Below are 25,251 nucleotides of genomic sequence, written 5' to 3'. Positions count from 1 at the left end.
AACTAATGTAATGTCCCAAACAAAAGCATTTTATGGTTTTATGAAGATTAAGCTTTGGATGCTGTGCAGCCACATGGTTATAATATGCTTTCATTATCTATATCTACATCTATATCATCTATTATTGAGCATGACAGGCAAACTATAAATGATTGGAATTTCCAAATCATGGCTGTTTCATAAATATTTATGGAAGAAATGAAGGTCCTAAGTATGTATGTCTGGAGAGGGACAGAAAAAAAATTAAAACAATTTCTAGTGTTGGAGGTATGTGTGTATTTTCTTTACTTGATTTCTTTTCTCATTGCATTTTTAGGTTGTTAATTACCATGAATTCATACTTCATCTTTTCTGCTAGTGCAACAGCTTTTTAATACTCTAAAACCAAATTTTTGAAAATGCTTATTAGCACTGCTCTTCCTCCAAATGCCTTATATTTATATCCCATATTACAGTTTGCAAATTATGTTTTGCCCTTTGATTTTAACAATTCTATTGATACAAGCAGGTGATATTAGTTCTATTTTATAATAAGAAGTCAGAGTCAGAAATGTTAAATGACCTGTCTAATCCTTTATAACTAGAGATAAACTTTCAAATTTCTGACTCTCAATTTTTTTTCTAATAACAATGTAAGGCAGCATTTATATAAATTCAATTGTCATGATATTTCTAAAATTTCTGTATAATTTTCTAAGTATTCATAATTGAGCATAATATAGATGAAAAATAGATTTTTATATTTTGTGATTTTTTATGTAATTGGAAAATAGCAGGAATATTTATGCAAGGTTTTTCTTAAGTCAGGAATAAAATGTCTTTAGTCAAGGCATTTCTTTAAAAATTAAAGTTTATTTATTTCCTGTGTCAAGCACTTCCTTACTATATATGCAAGATGGTATGCTAAGATGTAGACACATACCACACACACACACACACACACACACACACACACACACACACACGAATGTATCACACCATCCCTCTGTTTTCTTACCTCAAAAGCTAGTCTGTTACCACATCAAGAAGAGGTACTTGGGTGGGTTCCAAAGTGAGCATCAGAGGAATCTGATTTAGAAAGAGATTCTGGAAAAGGAGATCCAGTAAGCAATCAACAACATTAGACAATTCAGGTTGAGGTGACAGGCATGTGGGAGAGCATAGTGACAGAGGATTTCCAATGTGTGAGAGTGCCGTGATGGAGAGTCAGCATTAGGCAATACTCACACAGGTCCCAGCAGGCACTGACTAACGAGGACTGAAGTGAGATCACGTACCCAGCACAGCCTGACTTTGTATAGCACTCATGAAATGTCAGTCTTGTTCTTTTCAATTTAATGGGAAGAACGATGCACATTACACATAATGTCATTGAAAATTATGACATGAAAATATCCTGAGTGATATTTTAAAAATTAAACTATAGAAATCCAAAGAGATTATTCTTAGCCAGAGTGATCAAGGAAAGCCTCATGGAAGATGAAGTGACTTCTGTATAAGTCAATTCATTTCCAATTCAAGTTTCTCTTTGGCAAAATAAAATATTTCGATCATGTGGGGCCTAAGGACAGAGATGGATTTCAGGTCTTGTAGTAGAATCAATAGTAATAACAAATGTGGTTCACAAATCACCAAGCCTGTAAATTCAGTGGGTACATTGGAAAATTCTGATGTCTAAAGAAATTAATTTTATGTCCACTTCAAATACAATTCCTAAACAAACAAACAAACAAAAGATACATGCATCAACCAAAGTTTGCCAATAGGTGCTCAGATACCTTTTATAAAATAGGAGTCAAAGTAAAATAAATATCTAAGAATAATTATACTTGATAATATATAATTATAAACAGAACGAATATCTTATTACCCTATACTGCCTGCTTTTTTGTATAGCCTATCAATACATAATTTACCTCTATTTTAAGTATAGTTTGATGAGTTTGGGCAACTATATACTCAAGTAACCACTGATGATACAATAAAAATGTGGAATAGAGCCGGGCGCGGTGGCTCACACCTATAATCCCAGCACTTTGGGAGGCCGAGGCGGGTGGATCACGAGGTCAAGAGATCGAGACCATCCTGGTCAACAAGGTGAAACCCTGTCTCTACTAAAAATACAAAAATTAGCTGGACATGGTGGTTCGCGCCTGTAGTCCCAGCTACTCAGGAGGCTGAGGCAGGAGAATTGCTTGAACCCAGGAGGCGGAGGTTGCGGTGAGCCGAGATCGTGCCATTGCACTCCAGCCTGGGTAACAAGAGCCAAACTCTGTCTCAAAAAAAAAAAAAAAAAGTAGAATATTTCCATTATACGCAAGAGTTCCCTGTCCTCACTCAGACCCAGGCAAACATGGATTGACTTTCTGTCCACTAGAGGTTTACCTTTTCTAGAGTTTCATAGAAATGGAATCATATGGTATACACTTCTTTTGGTCTGGTTTTTTTCCCTTAGCATAAAGTTTTTGAGATTCATCCATGTTGTCGTGTATAACAATAGTTTGTTCTTTCTTATTGCCAGATAGTAATTTATTGTATAATATACCATAATTTTTGTTCATCTATTTGCCAGTTTATAAATACACAGGTTATTTCCCTTTTCTGGATATTGTTGATAATGCTGCTATGAACATTCATGTAGAAGTCCTTTGTGAGGACGTGCTTTCATTTCTCTTAGGTAGATGCCTAGAAATGGAATTTCTAGGTTGCATTGTAAATGTTATGTTTAACTTTCAAAGAATCTGCCAAACTGGTTTCCAAATTGACTGTTACCATTTTGCATTCTCATAGGCACTGTATTGGGGTTCCAGTTGTTCCACTTCCTTACCAACACTTCGTAAGTCTTTTAAACTATAATCATTGTAGTGGGTGTTTGTAGTTTAAATGTGCATTTCTTTAATGACTAATGATGTTGATAACCTTCTCTAGCACTTATTGGACATTTGTATTTTCTTTCATGAAATGCCTATTCCAATTGACCACCCACTTAAAAAAATGAGTTGTTCGTCCTATTACTGAGTTGTTAAAATTCTTTATATGCTCTGAGCGCAAATTCTTTGTTAAATATATGTTTTGCAAATATTTCCCCTCAGTCTGTGGTTTGCTTTTTCATCTCTGAACAGTCTTTCAGATGTGAGTAAACGTATTTATATTTTATGAAACATAATTTTCTTTTTTGTCGTCTCTGTGTGTGGGTGGTGGGTATGAGGGGGTAGGTGTCTGTATATCCTAAGAAGTCTTTGCTTAACCTCTTGAAAGTGTTATGGCTTAGTTTCTTGAATTAATTAATTTTTTGAGTTAATTTTATAATAGAATGTTAAGTAAAGGTTGAGGTTTATTTTTTCCATGTTGATATCCTGTTGTTAATATTTGTTGAAAAGACTTGTTTTTCTATTGAAATCCTTGGCATCTTTATCAAAAATTAATTGAGCACTTTCTGCACTTTCAAAATTATCTTGGATCTTCTAGATATCTTACTTTTTTCATATAGATTTTAGAATCACCTTGTACATTTCTTCAAAACAGCCTTTTGAGATTTTGACTTGAAGTGTTGGAACTATAGATCAATCTGGAGAAGATACTTTCTTGTTTTAAATTGCAATGCATTTTTAAAGATTCAAATCCTATAAGAAGCTTTTCAACTTATCGTTTTGATTTTACTCTCCCTCATGCCCTCACCATTATTTTGGTTTTTTTTTTCTTTCTTTCTCAAAGCTAAATAGTTATTTTGATAGAAAAACTAAAATTTGCTTCCCTGCAATTGGTAAAAGCCAATCTAAAGGCTTGAATCTCAAAAGCAGGGTATTGCTTTTATCTGGTGACAGAAACTTGACTTGTATTCACAAATTCTCATATAATAGTCACATGATATAGGTTAAGTTTTCGTGTTATGGTATTTTATTGTCAGGATCTTGTTGAAGATCTTAACTACGTGAGAATCTCATTTAATGAGGGCCCATAAGAGACATTTTAAACATCAGTGCTAAGAAACATTGTACTTCTGCTAAACAGCCAGAATATTTTAATTTTATGGATACTGAATGTTAAATTCATCATATTTCCTTCCAGGCAATCAAAGAATTTGTGGTTTAATTCCAGCATTTGAGTAAGAACTTATGATCTCCAGTATATCAACTTCACCCTTGCCTTCATCTTATTATCCTATTTGTCTTGCCCTGCTTTTATTTTTCTATTTATTTTATATTCTATTGTAAGCACTTATTTTTGAAAACAATGTCAATTATTTTTAATGATATTGTATGTGTACTCTACATGCATTGTGTAAATATGCAACATATTTAAACACATATATAATTAAATTCCATTGAATCATTACCAATCTTTGAGATAATAATTATGCCCATTGTTTAGTATGAACTAACTAGTTTTTAGAGAAATTATATTCTTCTTATAATCCACTTATTATTATTTCCATAACTAAATATTTATTTATTTATTTGAAAGAGGGTCTTGCTCTGTTGCCCAGGCTGGAGTTCAGTGGTACAATCTCAGCTCACTGCAATCTCCACCTCTCAGGTTCAAGTGATTTTCCTGCCTCAGCCTCTTGAGTATCTGGGATTACAGGCACCTGCCACTATGCCTGGCTTATTTTTGTATTTTTAGTAGAGATGGTCTTTTGCCATGTTGGCCAGGCTGGTCTCGACCTCATGACCTCAAGTAATCTGCCCACCTTGGCCTCCCAAAGTGCTAGGATTATAGGCGTGAGCCACCGTGCCCAGCCTCTGTAACTAAATATTTAATAGAAGTAGCCTCAACTTAGTTCTTTGATTTGAAAAGATCATTTAGGAAAGAGAAAGACTATTTGACTAAGACTAATACTCTAAGTATATTATTGAAGCTAAATTATTTGCCCTGAATTCCATCTCCACTTCCCACTTCCCCAGCTGTAGAGCCCTGGAACTGCTGCTTCATCATCAGCACAAACTCTTCTCTCCAAGCAGCCCCTTCACATGCCTTACTGCAGGGCTGGTGCTCTCCAGCAGCCCAGTGGGTGGATGTGAGCTTTCAAACCACAGAGACTTTACTATTTAGATGCAAGATTAGAAAACTTTCTGCTGCTCATTACATCTTTCAAATCATTACCCACTCAATCTCTTGTGAAAAGGAATCCTACTTCTTTAAGGCTTATTACCATTTTACCTCTATGACCTGCTAATTTTCTTTGTCATTGTCATCTATCATTTGATTACTTTCCTTTGCTCATCAAAAATTTTGCACTTGATTCAGTGTTCTCCCTGCTCCAATTCTTGCCATCATTGTGGGTGGTTTCCACATCCACAGTGTCCTTTCAACACTCTTAATTGCTCATTTTCTTACCAAATTCATCTTTTATGGTCTTTTCTACTCTGTTATCTATTCCCCTGGTCAAATTCTGGATCTTTTAATCAAAAATAACAAAGTTATCAATATTCCAACTAAATGGCTTCGACATTGAACACTCTTACCATGATCTCTCATTTTTCTGGATCCTTTAAAAAAAATTTTTTTTGTTTAATGGAGGAGAGGTTTCCATGTTGCCCAGACTGGCCTCAGAATGTGTAGCCTCATCTCCTTATGCGCCAGGACAACTGGCCTGAGCCACTGGGGTTCCCGGCTTGATTCTTTAACTACTCTCATCTTGACAATCCTTCAATGAGGGTCCAGTTCCCATTTCTATATCCTCTCCCTGTGTTTAATTATCTTCCTATTCAGTTTATAGCCCATGGCCTGTAACTCTAAGAATAATTTTGTCAGTGCCATAAGCTGTCTTATCTCTTCTGTTTAACAAAAACTAATCCAGTGTGACCTCCACTCTTTCATTTTTCTATATGTTAATCTGGATAACAGAACAATTTTGGAGAAAAACCCTTCCCCAACTATACAGTACATTTTAACATTAATGTTTTAGTGTTATTAATAGTCTTACTATGGGTAAAATCTATAAGACATTTTGAGATGCAGCCTCATCAATGCTACTTTTTCTGTGCACTTGAACCCTATTGCATGCTCAAATATATCCAAAGTTAACATCCTCTTGCCAGCAGGTGGCTCTGTGTCAAAAAGGGAAAAGGAAACATAATAAAAATACAAATTGTGAGACCTATAGTCTAAGATTTGGACCCAGGTCCCGGTCCCTACTGCCTATTCTTTTTATACCTTAATAGTTACTACAGGAAAGCTATGTACTATCCAGAGAAGATGAGGTATCCATGAAGAAACAAATTAATAAAAAACTAAAACAATTCTTTCAAGGAGATTTCAAAGAAACTTCAGATCTATAATATGTGTTTTTGTTTTTTTAAATTAATATAGCCAAAAAGAAATGGGGGGAAATGGCAAGCACATTTAAAAGAACTACACACATATCTCATTTTAGTGAGCTTTGCTTTATTGACCTTCATAAATATTGCATTTTTTACAAACTGAAGGTTTGTGGCAACCCCGTGTCAAGCAAGTCTGCTGGCACTAGATTTCCAACAGCATGTGCTCACTCCATGTCTCCGTGTAATTCTTGTAATATTTCTAATTTTTACATTATTATTACATCTGTTATGGTGATCTGTGATCAGTGATCTCTAATGCTATTACTGGAATTGTTTAGAGGTGACATGAACTGTGTGCCCTTATAAGATAGTGAACTTAATCAAGAAAGGTTGTGTGTGTTCTGGCTGCTCTACTAATCAGCCTCTTCCCTGTCTCTCTCCCTCTCTTTGTTCTCTGAGACACAATATTAAAATTAGAGCAATTAATAGCAATGGCCTCTATGTGTTCAAATGAAAGGAAAAGTCACATACTTTTCACTTTATTTTTAAATTTATTTCTATGGATTCAGAGTCTCACTCTGTTGCCCAGACTGGAGTGCAGTGGTATGATCGTGGCTTACTGTAACCTCAAAATCCTGGGATCAAGTGATCCTCCTGCCTCAGGCTCTCACATAGCCAGGACTACAGGCTCACGCTATCCCTCTTGGCTAATTTTTAAACTTTTTGTAGACATGGGGCTTCACTTTGTTGCCCAAGCTGATCTCAAACTTCTTGCCTCAAATGATTCTCCTGCCTCGGTCTTCCAAAATGCTGGGATTAGAGGCATGAATCACCACACCCAGTGCCTCTCACTTTAAGGTAAAGGCTAGAAATAATTAAGCTTTGTGAGGAAGGCACGTCAAAAGGCTGAAAGCCAGGCCTCTTTTGCCTAACAGCCAAGTTGTGAATGCAAAGGAAAAGTTCCTGAAAGAAATTAAAAATGCTACTCCAGTGAACACATGAATGATACAAAAGTGAAGGAGTCTTATTGCTGATGGAGAGAAAGTTTGAGTGTTCCAGATAGAAGATCAAAGCAGCCACAACATTTCCTTAAGCCAAAGCCTAATGCAGAGCAAGACTCTAACTCTCTTCCATTTTGTGAAGGCTAAAAGAGGTAAGAAAACTGCAGAAGAAGAGTTGGAAGCTAGCAGAGGTTGGTTTATGAGGTTTAAGGAAAGAAGTTGTCTCCATAACATAAAAGTACAAAGCGAGACAGCAAGTGCTGACAGAGAAGCTGCAGGAAGTTGTCCATACGATCTATCTAAGACAAAGAATGAAAGTGGTTAAACAACAGATTTTCAATGTAGACAAAACAGTTACGTTGGAAGAAGATGCCATCTAGACTTTCCTAGCTAGAGAGGAGAAGTCAGTGCCTGGCTTTCAAACTTCAAAGGACAGGCTGACTGTCTTGTTAGGGGCTAATGCAGCTTGTGACTTCATGTTGAAGCCAATGTTCATTTATCATTCTGAAAATCCTAGAGCTCTTAGAATTATGCTAAATCTACTCTGCCTGTGCTCTATAAATGAAACTACAAAACTTGGATGACAGCACATCTGTTTATAGCATGGTTTATGATATATTTTAAGCCCATTGTTGAGACATATCACTCAGAAAAAAAGATACTTTTCGAAACATTACTGCTCATTGACAGTGTACCTGGTCACTCAAGAGCTCTGATGAAGGCCGGGAGCGGTGGCTTACGCCTGGAATCCCAGCACTTGCGAAGCCGAGGTGGGTGGATCATGAGGTCAGAATTTGGAGACCAGCCTGACCAAAATTGTGAAACCTAGTCTCTACTAAAAATACAAAAATTAGCTGGGTGTGGTGGCGCATGCCTGTAATTCCAGATATACTCAGGAGCCTGAGGCAGGAGAATCGCTTGAACCCAGGAGATGGAGGTTGATGAAGGCACACAAGGAGGAGAATATTGTTATCATTCCTCCAACACAACATCCATTCTACAGTCCATGGGTCAAGGAGGAATTTCAACTTTCAGGTGTTATTATATAAGAAAAACATCTCATAAGCTATAGCTGTCATAGATAGCAATTTCCTCTGATGGATCTGGGTAAAGTAAATTGAAAACCTTCTAGAAAATATTCACCATTTTAGATACATTTAGAATATTCACAGTTCATGGGAAATGGTCAAAATATCAACATGAACAGGAGTTTGGAAGAAGTTGATGCCAAACTTCATAGATGACTTTGAGGGGTTAAATGCTTCAGTGGAGGAAGTAACTGCATATGTGATTGAAATAGCCAGAGAACTAGAATTAGAAGTGGAGCCTGAAGATGCAACTGAGTTGTTGCAATCTCATAACAAAACTGGAATGGATGATGAGTTGCTTCTTATGGATCAGCAAAGTGGTTTCTTGAGATGAAACTACTCCTGGTGAAGATGCTGTGAACATTGTTGAAATGACAATAAAGGATTTAGAATATGACATAAACTTAGCTGATAAAGCAGTAGCATGGTTTGAGAGGATTTACTTCAATTTTGAAAGAAGTTCTACTGTGGGTAAAACACTATCCATCAGTATCATATACTACAGAGAAATCCTTTGTGAAAGGAAGAGTCAATGGATGCAGCAAACTTCATTGTTATCTTATTTTCAGTAATTGCTACAGCCACCCCAACCTTCAGCAGCCACCACCCCGATCAGTTAGCAGCCATCAGCATTGAGGCAAAACCCTCCACCAGCAAAAAGGTCACAACTAACTGAAGATTTAAATGATCATTAGCATTTTAAAAAAATCAGGTATTCTAAAAATTAAGGTATGTATGTTTCTTTAGACATAAGGCTATTGCACACTAAATAGACTACAGTATACTCAGTCAGTATACTGTAAATATACATTCAAGTGCATGTAAAGTTTATAGAATATTCTAAATCCTTTGTAGTCACTTCAACAACGTTCACAGCATCTTCACCAGGAGTAGAGAGTAGATTCCATCTCAAGAAAACACTTTGCTAATCCGTAAGAAGCAACTCCTCATCCATTCAAGTTTTGTCATGAGATTGCAGCAATTCAGTCCCATCTTCAGGTTCCACTTTTAATTCTAGTTCTCTATGTATATTGTATTCTCATTATGTGTAAATATAATTTTTGCCAGGCATGGTGGCTCATGCCTGTAATCCCAACACTTTGGGAGGCCCAGGTGGGCAGATCATGAGGTCAAGAGATCAAGACCATCCTGGCCAACATGGTGAAACCCCATCCCTACCTTAAAATACAAAAATAGCTAGGCATGGTGGCATGTGCCTGTAGTCCCAGCTACAAGGGAGGCTGAGGCAGGAGCATTGCTCGAACCTGGGAGGCGGCAGTTGCAGTGAGCCGAGCTCATGCCACTGCACTCCAGCCTGGCACCTGGCAACAGAGCGAGACTCTGTCTCAAAAAAAAAAAAAAAAAAACATAATTTTTACATGCAACAGGAAAATAAATTAATGTGACTTGCTTTATTGCAATATTTGCTTTATTGTGGTGGTCTGGAACTGAATGCACAATATCTCCAAGGATGCCTTGTGTTGTTTTACACTGCTTTTCTGTGGCTAAGTTAGAAAGACTTCCAACATCACTTCTATGTCCAACAAATACACATATCATAAAATATTAATAAAACAAATATCTGTGCATGCGACCCAGTCCAACAAATAGAAGGTTATCTAACTGTTGAATGTGTGAACATATTTTCTTTTTTCTCAGAGGTAATATTGTTTTTCTTTTCATGTTTATAATTTTTGTCACCTGTTTTTGTCACAGTTTTGCTATATATATATTATATATGTAATACATATATATGAAATTCCTAAATATATATTGCTTAGTTTTAGTGTAGATGATACCACCCTATGTCCCTTCTTTTGTTACTTTATCATCAACGTTTATATATGTGAGTGTCTTCCATTTTAAGACATGTCATTGCATAAATATACCAGAATGTATTATTTAGTTATCACATTAGATAAATAAAGAACCCAGATCTTCTGAAGTGCAACCAAGGGTAAAGGGGACTGTAAAGGGATATTGAAAAAGGAAGTTATAAATATAAATTTTGGCCTTCGATCAGCTACAAATGAGGATTGCAGTGGTTATATTTTATATTGCCTTATGTATGTCATATGTATATGTAACTGATTACATTTTTACTTCATTTCTTTCTTTCCCCTGTTATTTTATATGGCATGGATGGTAGTAGTTAAGTTTATAAATTAGTCTACATGGTACTGGATATCTGCATACCATTTCAAATAAAACCAGTGGAGGAACGAACTGTCAAGAATTGTGAAAAAGGCGGAGTGGGCTCTCACGTGGAGGCAGAGAAGTTTGGCCCACCGGAATGATCACCAAGAGACACAAAGTAGACCTGTTCGCTGGGCTCCCAGAGAAGAAGAAGAAGGAGGAGGAGGAGGAGGAGGAGGAGGAGGAAAGAAGAAAGTGGTCAAAGAACCAGAGACTCAGCGCTCAGTTTTAAACAATGAAGATTACTTTGCTGATGTTTCTCCAATGAGAGCCACATCCCTCTGTAAGAGTTTGGTCCATGGACAGGCACGTGAGATGCCTCTAGTGAAGAAAAAGAAGAAAAAGAAGAGCGTCAGCACACTTTGTGAGGAGCAAGTAGAATCTGAGACCATGCTGCATGCCAGGCGGACAGAGAAGTCATGCAACCCCAGGAAGCAGGTACTTGGCCACTTAGAGTTCGTCAGTGGAGAGAAGAAAAAGAAGTCACCTTTGGCCATGTCCCATGCCTCTGGGCTGAAAACCTCCCCAGATCCCAGACAGCGTAAGGAGGAAACCAGATTTGGCAAGAAGCTCAAAAAACACAAGAAGGAAAAAAAGGGGACCCAGGACCCCACAGCCTTCTCAGTCCAGGACCCTTGGGTCTGTGAGGCCGGGGATGCTGGGGACACTTGCTCAGTGGGGAAGGAGGGTGAGGAACAGGCAGCCATGGGGCAGAAACGGAAGCAGAAGAGCCCCAGGGAACACAGTGAGAAAGTGAAGAAGAAAAAAAAAATCCACCAGGAAGGAGAGGCCCTCCCAGGCCACTCTCAGCCCTCCAGGTCCATGGAGAGCAGCCCTAGGAAAGGAAGGAAAAAGAAAGTTGAGGCTCCAGAATACATCCCCATAGGAGATGGCCCAAAGGCCCCCTTAAGAAAAAGACCAAGTCCAAGAAGAAGGTAGAGCAGCCAGTCATCGAGGAGTCAGCTCTGAAAAGGAAGAAAAAGAAGAGCAGAGAGAGTGAGGTAGCAGGAGACCCTTGGAAGGAGGACGCAGACACGGACTTAGAGGTTGTGTTGGAAAAGAAACGCAACATGGATGAGGCGCGCATAGACCAGGTGAGGCGAAGGCCTTGCAGGAAGAGATTGATCACAAGTCAGGCAAAACGGAAGCCTCTGAAACCAGGAAGTTGACGGAAACCCAGTTTGGCCAGTGGGATACTGATAGTTTTGAGAACGAGGAACAGAAACTGAAATTTCTCAAACTTATGGGTGGCTTCAAAAACCTGTCCTCCTCATTCAGCCACCCCTCAAGCACCGCTACAAGGCCCAACATGGCCCTCAGCAACAAGGCAGCAGACAGCCTGCAGCAGAACCTGCAGCGGGACTATGACTGGGCCATGAGCTGGAAGTACAGCCGAGGAGCCGGCCTCGGCTTTTCCACCACCCCCAACAAGATCTTTTACATTGACAGGAATGCTTCCAGGTCAGTCAAGCTGGAAGATTAACCTCTAGAGTTTTGTCCCCTCAAAACTGCCACAATCACTTTGATTATCCCATTTATGCTGGAGGTTACAATTTTTTTGTGTGTGAAAAATCAGATCTTGGTGATGACCTTGAGCAGTAGGATATAAATAACTCCCATAAGCTTCCATAAGTGTTCCCATAAGTGTTCCAGTAATGGAACACTAGGTATAAATGGGTTATTTAGTTTTGCAGATGAAAGCCATCTGACACTTGGCTCACATTGAACATTGGTGGAGATTAAGGACAAGGACACCTATTTTGATGGGCTTGGATGAACTGGGGCAGGGCAGCTCATGTTTCCGGAGCCAGGAGAACAAGTGAGTGGTTTTATCCTCCCGGCTTCTGTGTTAAACTTTCTGTCCCTGTTTGAGCACCAGGTGTGTACAGATAACCTTTGTTGCGTGTTTAGCAGGTGCTAGGCACATACTGGTATTTTCCTTAATGTACTTAATCTTTATAATGATGAAATGGGTGCTATTACTGTCCCCATCTTATAGATGAGGCAATTGAAGTTCAGGGATAAAGTAATAAAATTGCCTGAGGTCATCTAGCCACTAAGTGCAGGGTGTTGTACCCGGAAGCCCTAAGTTCACTATTTGCCACTCTGAATGTACCCTCTCAGGCATTTCACCAGAATCCTCACTGGGGATTGAAATGTCTTTAGATTGAGGAAACATAATTTTTTTTTTTTTGAGACAGAGCTTTGCTCTTGTTGCAGAGGCTAGAGTACAATGGTGAGATCTCGGCTCACTGCCACCTCTGCTTCCTGGGTTCAAGCGGTTCTCCTGCCTCAGCCTCCTAAGTAGCTGGGATTACAGGCAGGTACCACCATGCCTGGCTAATTTTGTGTTTTTAGTAGAGACAGGGTTTCCTCCATGTTGGTCAGGCTGGTCTCGAACTCCTGACCTCAGATCTCCCTGCCTCAGCCTCCCAAAGTGCTGGTGAACCACCATGCCTTGCCTGGAAACAAAAGTTGTATGACAAGTCTGCATGTCTGATAGGAAGTGGAGTGAACGAGGAACAGGGAATTGCAAGCTCCTTTTCCTTTCTGGTCTTAGAGCAGCTGTAGGCAGGGAGGTGTCTGAGTTGTCACCAAACGCATGTGGCTGAGCTTCCTCTGCTGCTGGGAAATGGGCATCTAAAGCAGTCCTGCCTTCTCCACCGGCCTCCCTGTGACCCTAAGTGCTGAGCTAGGATTGTGTCTTTTTGTGCTTTGACTGGATTCTGAACAAGGCATTTTAGGAGGAGTGGTTAGTCCTGCAAATGAACCAGACGACAGATTCCCAGGCACATGTGTGTGTTTGTATTTTGAGATAGGGTCTCACTCTGTCACCCAGGCTGGAGTGTAGTGGCATGATCATGGCCTATTGCAACTGCTACCTGTTCAGCTTAAGTGATCCTCCCACCTTAGCCTCCCAAGTAGCTGGGCCTGCAGGCATGCACAACAACCAGCTAGTTTTTAAATTTTTTGTAGAGACAGGGTCTCACTATATTGTCCAGGCTGGTCGCAAACTCCTGGACTCAACTCATCCTCCTGCCTCAGCCTCCTAAAATGCTGGGATCACAGGTGTGCACCACCGTGCCCAGCTCCAGGGATGTGTCTGATGAGATTCTTTTTTATCTCATGGAAGAGAATTCCCAGTTGACTTCCATAGGTGGATATTGAATGCCAGAAGGAGATGAATGTGTGGCGATGTCACAGGAAGTTGATAACATGTTTTAAGATGCTAAAATTGTGGTGATTTGTTAAAGTAACAATAGAAAACCTAATACAGGTCTCATGTAGAAGTTTCCATCATTTTGCTCTTCTATGATTCTGGCTTACATGTCATTGCTCCATCATTCCAAATGCTAGACCTCAACCCATGCAGACCAGGATTTTCAGAGACCGCTGATTCAGTAATGGGCTGGGGAAAACTGCACACACAAGGATGTACAAAATTTTAGCCTCTGCTTGGGCCACACAAGATTCAGAAGTGCCTTTGGTATAATGGGTACCCAACCGCATGTGAAAGTCCAAGTTGAGGTTAATGTGAGAGCAGTAAGAATTCACTGGCCTAGGCTTGGGAACCAATGCCGTCCAACATGGTCAGCCTCAAAGGAGAAGAAATGACTTGAAGAACATAATATGTGAATTTGCCAATTGTTTTTTTCACTTAAATAGCATCACACAGTATAAGTAGTGGATGAAATAATTTTAATGAAAATAATTTTGTGAAATAAAGGCCACTTGGGAGTATTTGAGCAACAACAACAACAACAAAAAGAATTGTGAAAGGTATGAGATTTACCCTACTTGTAAGGTAACAGGTTAACCTCCATAGATGCTGACAGAAGACAGAAGACTCCTGGGTCAGAGAAGAAAGACAGTTTATTACTCACCAATTTTAGTAGTCAGAGAATGAGCATTTTTGGTGTCAGTTCCCTGAGACAGAATTCCCAGGGAACTGGCAACTCAAACAGGGCCAAATGGCACCTGTTCATGCAGTGAGTTTTGTTATAGGAAAGGAACCCTGAGCTTAGTGAATCTTAATCTTTTATAGTGAACAGAAAGCATGCCTAATCTTTGCTCTAAAAGGTACACTATTATATCATCCAAGGTTGTTCACTTATATACATGTTCTCAAAAAGAATTAATATCGGAGATTAGAGACATTGTGTTAAATTCTGACTCCTACCATAGGCATATGACAAGGGAGTTTAGGTACCTCTGAGGAAGTATTACTAACGTATACTTTGGTGCCAGGTGTATTCATATCTACTGAGAACTTCCTTCCTCCTTAAGACATCAAAATATTTTAATATGTCATTTATCATGAAAAATTGCAGCCCCAAAGCACATGTTGTATTTGGTTGTAATATCTCTTTAATTTTTTGTTTGTTTATTTGTTTTTTTGATGGAGTCTCACTCCATAGCCCAGGTTGGAGTGCAGTGGCATGATCTCAGCTAACTGCAACCTCTGCCTCCTGGGTCCCAGTTCAATCAATTATCCTGCCTCAGCCTCCCAAGTAGCTGAGATTACAGGCACATGCCACCATTCCCAGCTAATTTAGAGATGGGGTTTCACCATGTTGACCAGGCTGGTATTGAACTCCTAATCATGTGATCCACCTGCCTTGGTCTCCCAAAGTGCTGAGATTACAGGTATGAGCCACCACACCTGGCCTTCTTTAGTATCTTTTAATCTGAAACTACCCCCAATCCCTTTTTAACATTTACGACCTTGATACTTTGAATATTATGGTGATTTATTTTGTAGAATGTACTTCTTTTTAAAAAAAGCGTTTCCTCATGATTAAATTCAGGATTAGCACAGAGGATCTATGTGCTAATGGTCTTTTGATTGGAAGGGAAGGGAAAGGAAGAGCAACGGAGGAGAAAGAGGCAAGCATTCATTTTGTAAATTCTTATGGGTAGAGAACGCATTCCCTGAGACAAGGAGTTCTGGGAAAACTTCTATCCATAGAGTTTCTGAGATCTAGTTCTGATTTCTTTCATGACTGTGTGACCTGAGGTAAATTATTGACCTGGAAAATATTTTATAAAATGGCAACATATTAAGTTCTCAAGGTCATTAATAAAGTAATCAATAGGGAAAGTTCTTGTAGCCATTATACATGACATTTTTCATAAGCAAATAAGTCTCTCAGTGTCATAGATTATATAGAAACTCATTCATAAAAACTGTAACTACTTTGGTCAATTTTTGTTACCAAAAAAAAAAAAAAAAAAGTAACAACCGTAGCCCATATATATTGCCTCCTTAGGAAATTTAGAATTGAACATAAAATGTTTATTAATTTTTTTCAGTCTACATATGTGTAACAATAAGCTTCATACTTACTACCTTGCCTGATTTACTCAGATAAAATGAGCAGATGCACAGAGCTAAATTCTTATGTGCAGGGACATAAGATTGGTTTTATCTTCTCTGCTTTCAAGAGAAAAATAAAGGCTTAAATACATGCAATGTGAGGATAAGACACTGTGGTTCTTATTGCTGGGAGTCAGTCTCAAGCCTGGGTTTTATTGGCAGTTGAAATATTTTCACCCTACAAAAATATACTGATCCAGGTTTCCTAGAAATAGTACTCTAGTTATAGGCCGATAAAAAATGCTGAAGCAAAAACTGCAGCTCCCCTAACATCTTTTGAGTGAGGAATAAGGCAATATTTAATTATGTCTAAAAATCCTACAAAGTTTACTTTCAGAGACCAGTAAAAATGAGCCACATACATTTTAAAATGAAATATGGGTATTGTTTCAACCTTTGGAAGAAAAATGTATTGAAGTGAGTAAAATTCTCAACCACTAAGACTTTATTTCTCAGAAAAATATATAAAAAACACAACCACCACCATGGAAATCTACTTGGGTGGAAATACTACATCTGATCACACTTATTGACTCATAAAGACAAGAGTTTGACTTGTAGCCTATTTGAATTATAGCTCTCTGTTACTCTGCAGCTCTGTAGTGAGCTCATTGCCAGCAGATGGTAAAGCACTTTGTGTTCTTAAGAGATAACCAGCGACAGAGGAGTTCGTTCAGCATATTACAACCCTTGATGTCAGGAAACTATTCTTCATATTTAACTTAAATCCCAGAAGCCAAAGTTTAGATCTGTTTCCTTTGGTTTAGTCCTCAGTGGAGATGGAGAACAGCTGGGAACCATCTGCATACTATTTCTTTATAATTTAGATGGCTGAGGTCATTCCACAGTTTTCTCTTTACTGGATAGTAATCCCATTCATTTAACCTGTTTGAAAATCACCTATTTTCAAACCCTTAATCATTGTAATTCACACCTGAAAATTCTACATTTTTCATATTTCTGATAAATGGTGTACAAGACACTTTGATATTTGTACCAGAGTTGAGAGTAATTTCTTTTCTCTGCTACATCTATGTCCATAAGAAATACTGTATCCACCTTTAAATAACATAATGTATTTCTAATATATCATTATCTGTATTCTTCATGCTGTTTTCTTTATAGCTAAGTCACACATTCTTCAACTTAGATATATGTATTTTCTTCTTCTTCTTCCATATTTGTGTCACTTAAGGAACATAAATCTTATTGTAAAATTGAATTAAACTGAATTCTATTTTTTTCTGACTAAGCCAAATACCCATTACACAGTGCAAATACTTTTTCTTTTATTTGAAGTTACCTATGATTTAAATTTATATGCTCTACATTCCATTCATGTGATTATCAAATATAGTATGAAAAAAGCAGCTTATTCAACACAGACCCTAGAAAATATTTGGCTTCCATGTCAATGTTACCTTTGATGACTGCTTCTTTTTCCTAGGAAAATATTTCTACTGAGCAGTAACATTAGCTAGGCAATCTTTATGGGCAACACACATACAAGGTCTGTGGGTGGTGCTGATTTGCATGGCAGCTGCACTGAGTTTGTTCCTGTAGCATCATTTGCTTTGCCATTGTACACAGATCAGAAATGGCTCACTGTGAGTTTGTTTTACTTGGCTTAGTGTGGTAGGCAGCATAGTTTGATAGGCATATCTCACTCCTTCTTTTGCATGCCTCCAAACCATGGTTATAAGCTATCACCACCAAAAAATTTTCCTAACACCACAAAAAGCAATATGTGGAGAAAATTTGCTTGTAGTCTTTACCAGAAACTGACTGAAAGAAGGGGCTGCCACAAACATGCTAAACTGTACTTTTTTGGGGTCATAATTTTCATTCCTGTAGTGATCCTAATTCAAGGTAAGATAAACTGTATCTATTCTAACCAGTTCTGTCATTCTGGTCTCCAAAAAAGTTAGGTTTGTCTCACAGGATGCTTTTTTCTCAGAGCCATGCTCTGTCTTATTTTATTATTCCAAAGGTGTTTTCCAGTTGATTTTCTAATGACTAAATTTAGCTATTTGGAAGAAAGCTTAAAAAAAAAAAAAAGAGGTAGTACATTGGCTCTTGACTGACAAAATTTACAGTTAATGAAGAAATACTTAATAAGGATTGGCATGTAAAAAGCGAAGGCAATAAAATCAATTCTTTTTTTCTCTTTTTGAGACAGGGTCTCTCACTCTGTCACCAGGCTGAAGTACAGTGGCATGATCTTGGTTCACTGCTGCCTCAACCTCCCAAGCTCAAGTGATCCTCCCACCTTGGTCCCCTGAGTAGCTCGGACTACAGGGTCCTGCCAACAAACCTGGATAATTTTTGTATTTTTTATAGAAACTGGGTTATACCATGTTGCCCAGGCTGGTCTCAAACTCCTGGATTCAAGTGATCTGCTCATCTTGCCCTCCCAGAGTGCTGAGATTATAGGCATGAGACAGCATGTTCAGCCTAACAAATCAATTCTTTATTTAAAAAAATTATACATATATATATATGTATATATAACCTCATAGTATAAAACTTCCCAATGTAATTCTCCATTCTCTTCCAAAATATGACAAACAGAAAATGTTCTATTTTAAGCTGGTTGTGATGGTTCCTCAATGCTCTGAATAAAAAAATAGTTTGCATCTTTGAGTGTTCATTCAGAAATACATTTCAAATAATTGACTTAAAGTAGTTTCCAATTTGAATATTTTTAAATTAAAAAAATCAAAACTGAGATCCAAGATGGCTGGTTAGGAGCAGCTCAGGATTGCAGCTCCCAGTGGAAGTGCAGAGGGTGAGTGGATGCCACATTTCCAGACAGATTTCTATTGCCCACAGACCAGGAGATTCCCAGGCAGAGGAGCCCCACAGGTTGCCAGTGCGGCTGTTTTGGCTGGTGCGGCTGTTTTGCCAGTGCCCCGGCGCGGCGGTTCCTGGTACAGAGTAAACAGACTGGGTCCCCTTTTTTAGCTGGCAGTGAAGCTCTGAGAAGGCAGAGTCACCCATTCATCTGATTTTAAAAAAAGGGGACTGAAACAGGGAGCCAGACCAGGAGATTCCCGGGCAAAAAAGCACCACAAATCTCAGCGCCACTGTTTCAGCCTGTGCAGTGGGTCACCGCACAGGAAATCACACAGATCCCAGTGCCTTTTCAACAGGTGACTGGAACACCTGGGAGAGAGTCCACCGTTCAACTATAAAAAAGGCTCTGAGGCAGGGAGCCAGGTGATCAGGCTTGGCTGGTCCCTCCCACACAAAAAAACAACAACAATTGGAAATGCTCTGGGTTGAGAGTTTCACAGCAAGCACAGCTGAACCCAGGATGGTCCAGCTCTGTGGGGGAGGGGTGTCCACCATTATCAAGGCACTCCACCACTATGGAGGTAGTCCGCCATTGCAGAGGCAGCCTGCCATTGCCAAGGCAGCCTGCCATTACAGAGAGAGTCCTCCAATACAGAGGTGGGCCACCATTGCTGAGGCAGTTCTAACTACACCCATATATACAGGACTGCAGGGAAGTTCACACAGCAGCTGGGCAGAGCCCACAGCACCTCAGCAAAGCCTCTGCAGGCAGACAGTGACTAGGCTGCCTCCTTGCTGGGCAGGGCAGTCTTGAAAAAAAAAAAAGGCAGCATCACAATGGGAACTCATAAATAAAGCCCTAACTCCCTGGGACAGAACACCTGGGGAAAAAAAAGGGTGTTTATGAGTTCAGCTGCAGCAGACTTAAACGTACCTGCCCAGCAGCTCTGAATGAACAATGGAGCTCACAGCTCAGCACTTGAGCTCCTATAAAGGACAGACTGTCACCTCAAGCAGCTCCCTGACCCCTGTATATCCAAAGAGTCACCTGATAAAGGAGAGCTCAGACTGACATTTGGCGGGTATCCTTCTGGGACAAAGATAGCAGAAGAAGAAACTGGTAGCAACCCTTACTGTTCTGCAGCTGCTGCAGGTGATCCCTAGGCAAGCAGGGCCTGGAGTGGACCTTAGCATCCTATAGCAGAGGGGCCAGACTGTTAGAAGGAAAACTAAGAAACAGAAATAACTTCATCATCAACAAACAAGACGTCCACTCAGAGGCCCAATTTGAAAGTCAGCAACTACAAAGATGACAGGTGGATAAATCCACAAAGATGGGAAGAAACCAGCGCAAAAAGGATAACACCCGAAACCAGAACACCCTTCTTCCTACAAGGGATCACAACTCCTCACCAGCAAGGGAACAAGGCTCGATGGAGAATGAATGTGATGAAATGACAGAATCAGACTTCAGAAGGTGGGTAATAAGAAACTTCTGTGAGCTAAAAGAACATGTTCTAACCCAATGCAAAGAAACTAAGAACCTTGAAAAAAGATTTGACGAAATGCTAACGAAAATGGACAACTTAGAAAGGAATATAAGTGAATTGATGGAGCTGAAAAACACAACACAAAAACTTCGCGAAGCATGCACAAGTTTCAACAGCCGAATTGACCAAGCAGAAGAAAGGATATCAGAGGTTGAAGATCAACTCAATGAAATAAAACGAGAAGGCAAGATTAGAGAAAAAAGAGTAAAAAGGAATGAACAAAGTCTTCAAGAAATATGGGACTATGTGAAAAGACCTAATCTATGTTTGATAGGTGTACCTGAATGTGACAAAGAGAATGAATCCAAGCTGGAAAATACTCTTCAGGATATTATCCAGGAAAACTTCCCCAACCTATCAAGGCAGGCCAATATTCAAGTCCAGGAAATACAGAGAACACCACAAAGATATTCCTCAAGAAGAGCAACCCCAAGGCATATAATCGTCAGATTCACCAGGGTTGAAATGAAGGAGAAAATGCTAAGGGCAGTCAGAGGGAAAGGTTGGGTTACCCACAAAGGGAAGCCCATCAGACTCACAGCAGATCTCTCAGCAGAAACCCTAAAAGCCAGAAAAGAGTAGGGGCCAATATTCAACATCCTTAAAGAAAAGAAATTTCAACCCAGAATATCATATCCAGCCAAACTAAGCTTCATAAGTGAAGGAAAAATAAAATCCTTTGTGAATAAGCAAGAACTCAGAGATTTCATCACCACCAGGCCTGCTTTACAAGAGCTCCTGAAAGAGGCACTGCACATAGAAAGGAACAAGCAGTACCAGCCACTCTAAAAACATTCCAAATGGTAAAGAGCATCAACACAATGAAGAACTTGCATCAACTAATGGGCAAAACAGTTAGCTAGCATCAAAATGGCAGGATCAAATTCACGTATAACAATATTAACCCTAAACGTAAATGGGCTAAATGCCCCAATTAAAAGACACAGACTGGCAAATTGGATAAAAAGCCAAAACCCATCAGTGTGCTGTATCTGGGAAACCCATCTTGCATGCAAGGATACACAAAGCCTCAAAATAAAGGGATGGAGGAAGATTTACCAAACAAATGGAGAGGAAAAAAAAAGCAGGAGATGCAATTCTCATCTCTGATAAAATAGACTTTAAAGCAACAAAGATCAAAAGAGACAAAGAAGGACATTACATAATGGTAAAAGGATCAATGCAACAAGAAGAGCTAATGATCCTAAATATATATCCACCCAATACAGGAGCACCCAGATACATAAGGCAAGTTCTTAATGACTTACAAAGAGACTTAGACTCCCACACAATAAAAGTGGGAGACTTTAACACCCCATTGTCAATATTAGACAGATCAAAGAGACAGAAAATTAACAAGGATATCCAGGACTTGAACTCAGACCTGGACCAAGCAAACCTAATAGACATTTACAAAACTCTGCATCCCAAATCCACAGAATATACATTCTTCTCAGCACCACATCACACCTACTCTAAAATTGACCACATAATTTTTGCAGTTTACCCATCTGACAAAGAGCTGATATCCAGAATTTACAATGAACTAAAATAGATTTACAAGAAAAAAACAAACAAGCCTATTCAAAAGTGGGCGAAGGATAGGAACAGTCACTTTACAAAAGAAGACATACATGAGGCCAACAAACATATGAAAAAATGCTCATCATCACTGGTCATTAGAGAAATGCAAATCAAAACTACATTGAGATACCATCTCACGCCAGTTAGAATGGCAATCATTAAAAAATCTGGAGACAACAGATGCTGGAGAGGATGTGGAGAAATAGGAACACTTTTACACTGTTGGTGGGAGTGTAAATTAGTTCAACCATTGTGGAAGACAGTGTGGCGATTCCTCAAGGACCTACAAATAGAAATTCCATTTCCAAAGGATTATAAATCGTTCTACTATAAGGCCACATGCACATGAATGTTCATTGCAGCACAGTTTACAATAGCAAAGACCTGGAACCAACCCAAATGCCCATCGATGATAGACTGGACAGGGAAAATGTGGCATATATACACCATGGAATATTATGCAGCCATCAGAAATGATGAGTTTGCGTCCTCTGTAGGGACATGAATGAATCTGGAAACCATCATTCTCAGCAAACTGACACAAGAACACAAAATCAAACACCGCATGTTCTCACTCATAGGTGGGTGTTGAACAGTGAGAACACAAGGACACAGGGAGGGGAGCACTACACCCTGGGGTATGTTTTGGGGGAAAATAGGGGAGGGACAGTGGTGGATGGGGAGTTGGGGAGGGACAGCATGGGGAGAAATGCCAAATATAGGTGATGGGGAGGAAGGCAGCAAATCACACTGCCACGTGTGTACCTATGCAACAATCTTACATGTTCTTCACATGTACCCCAAAACCTAAAATGCAATTTAAAAAAAGTAAAAATAAAAAAAATCAAAACCAAAATTTGCTGTTAGAAAATTTTCATTAGACATGTATCACTTGAACTTATAGTTCCCTTATGAAATTGGAAATCATTCCTATTTGTAGTTTTCAAAATTATTTGCTTGCCTAATCCCTAAAGGATTTTTCATTCATTTTTAAGACAAATGTTTCTTATCCACCCTCTATAGACAGGTGCTATTCTACGTTCTTGGAATACATCAGTAAACAAAATAAAACCAAGATCTTGCCTTCAAAAAGCTTACAGTCTAGTGAGAAGAAACAGAAAATGAGCAAAATAAATTAAATAGTATGTTAGAAAGTGATATGTGCTATGGCAAAAGGAAAAAGTAGAATAGGAAAAAGGAAGTCAGGAATGCAAAGGCAGTGGGAGAGGGTTAGGTGGTTTGTAGTATTAATAAGATCTGAGAAATGCCTTAAAAGAGGGGAAGGGATGAGGCAAATAGGGAGAAGCTATTCCAGGTAAAGGGAACTGCCAGCGCAAAGGCCCTAATGTGGAAGCTCACCTCGCCTGTTCAAGGGTGCTAATGTGCCTGCAGTGTGGTAAGGGACGGGAGGGCAGAAGAGGAGGTCAGAGAGGTATTGGGAGTCCAGTGATGAAGGACCCTGAGAGACACTGTAAAGACTGGTTTTAACTCTGAGTAGAATGGAGGAGGGGGCCTTCGAGGGTTTCAAAGAGAGAAATAACATGATGTGAACTACATTTTGAAAGGATCATTCTGGTTCCTTTGTGAATAGACTGTATGGACACAAGTGTGGAAGCAGGAAGCTTATTGAATAATTCAAGTGAAAAATGGCAATATCTCAGAAGAGACTCATGAGAAGTGGTTTGATTATCAGTTCTTGTGAAGGTTGGTCACATGATTTCTAGATGCATTTGATGTGCAAAGTGAGAGAAAGAAAGGATAAAGGATGACCGAGGGCTTTTATAAATGTGTATGTGTATGTATAAAATAAAATATATAATAAGCCTGAAGTTCAATAGAGTGGACTGGGCTGGAAATATACATTTGAGAGTCATTGGCATATGGACTATGTTATTTAAGGCGATGAGATTGGATGAGATCATAAATGGATTGGCTGTTGAGAAGAAATCAAGGACTGAGCCATGTGGCAGGTCAACATATTCAGGTTGGATTGAAGAGGAAGAAAAACCTAAGGACTTGAGAAAGAGAGACCAGTGAGGCAGGAAGAAAACAAATAGTTTAGTCAAAAGGAAAATCTATATTAGGGAGGAAAGATTAATCAACCAAATTAAATCCTCTAGAACAAAATTGATCATTGGGTTTAGTAACTTAATTGATCATTGGTTTTATTGAGGGGAGATGATAGACTGGACAGGGTATGAGTAATGAGTGAAAACGTAATGAGTTAAAGAGAATGGGAGAAGAGGGCTGGGCACAGTGGTGCAGGCCTGTAATCCCAGCACTTTGGGAGGCTGAGGCAGGTGGATCACTTGAGATCAGAAGTTCGAGACCAGCCTGGCCAACATAGCAAAACCCCATCTCTACTAAAAATACAAAAATTTGCTGGGCGTGGTGGTGTGTACCTATAATCTCAGCTACTTGAGAGGCTGAGGGAGGAGAATTGCTTGAACCTAGGAGACTGAGAGACAGAGGTTGCAGTGAGCTGAGGTTGCACCACTGCACTCCAGCCTGGGTGACAGAGTGAGACTCTGTCTAGAAAAAAAAAAAAGGAATTAGGGAAAGCAAGATGATTCTTTTGAGGAATCTTGTTAGAAATAGAGCAAAAAGGGATTGTACTTTTCTGAGGAAGTGAGATTAAGAGAATATTCTTAAAACAGGAAAAATGGGTGGCATCTCCCCTCCTGCTTGCCCTTGGATCTCTGGGTTTGATTTTTGCATTGACTTTAAACAGATGTAAGTATCCCCTTAACCTGTACCTGCTTTTTGGATTTACAGTGTCGGAAGCTCTGACTGTGGCAGTTGTTGTTACTTTCTATGATATATGTATTATTCTGCAAGCTCTCATACTGACTACTGCAGTAATTTTTAGTTTGACTGTGTATACTCTACAATCTAAGAGGGATTTCAGTGAATTTGGAGCAGGGCTGTTTGCTCGTTTGTAGATTTTGTGCCTGTCAGGATTCTTGAAGTTATTTTTTTACAGTGAGACAATGGAGTCGGTCTTAGCTGCTGCAGAAGCCCTTCTTTTTTGTGGATTCATCATCTATGACACACATTCACTGAGGCATAAACTGTCACCTGAAGAGTACCTATTAACTGCCATCAGCCTCTACTTGGATATCATCAATCTATTCCTGCACCTGTTAGGTTTCTGGAAGCAGTTAATAAAAAGTAATTAAAGTATCTCAGCTCAATTGAAAAACAAAACAAGAAAAATTTAATGAGAAAAAAAGGATTAAAAAAAGTAATTGTGTCTTTTAAGCAGTATATAGAAAATGTTTCATTAAGTAATAAAGTTTGAGACAATAATTAAATACGGTTAGAATCTTTATTTGTATCCAGTGTAATTCCAAGAATTTTAAAATCTTACTCTTCTTATGATACCTTATCTCTAAA

At 39.1% G+C, this 25,251-nt stretch overlaps 1 protein-coding gene, 1 long non-coding RNA gene and 1 pseudogene across 2 annotated transcripts in view; all 3 read left to right on the top strand.

Annotated features, from left to right (window-relative positions):
• LOC135271657 (uncharacterized) overlaps positions 1-18,192 on the top strand; it is a 36,739-nt gene extending 18,547 nt beyond the window's left edge. Inside the window, exons 2-3 of the long non-coding RNA XR_010339783.1 lie at positions 2,791-2,836; positions 18,105-18,192. This is a non-coding gene — a long non-coding RNA (uncharacterized LOC135271657). The remainder of the gene's footprint in view (positions 1-2,790; positions 2,837-18,104) is intronic.
• On the top strand, positions 8,489-12,161 carry LOC105706992 (lysine-rich nucleolar protein 1-like). The gene is given in 5 exon segments (XM_064364943.1): positions 8,489-8,669; positions 8,922-9,013; positions 10,567-11,449; positions 11,452-11,646; positions 11,649-12,161. Coding segments are annotated over 5 exon segments (1,734 nt in total). The 3' UTR covers positions 12,032-12,161.
• A 5,565-nt stretch (positions 18,193-23,757) lies between the features above and the next one.
• LOC105706975 (protein lifeguard 4-like) lies at positions 23,758-25,030 on the top strand (annotated as a pseudogene).
• Positions 25,031-25,251: the final 221 nt, after the last annotated feature.

The sequence above is a fragment of the Aotus nancymaae genome, unplaced genomic scaffold (genome assembly GCF_030222135.1).
Source record: "Aotus nancymaae isolate 86718 unplaced genomic scaffold, 86718_ANA_hifiasm-v0.15.2.pri h1tg000006l, whole genome shotgun sequence".
Taxonomy (NCBI): Eukaryota; Metazoa; Chordata; class Mammalia; order Primates; family Aotidae; genus Aotus; species Aotus nancymaae.
Note: the sequence above shows the minus strand (reverse complement) of the source record. Positions and strands in the feature narration are given on the sequence as shown.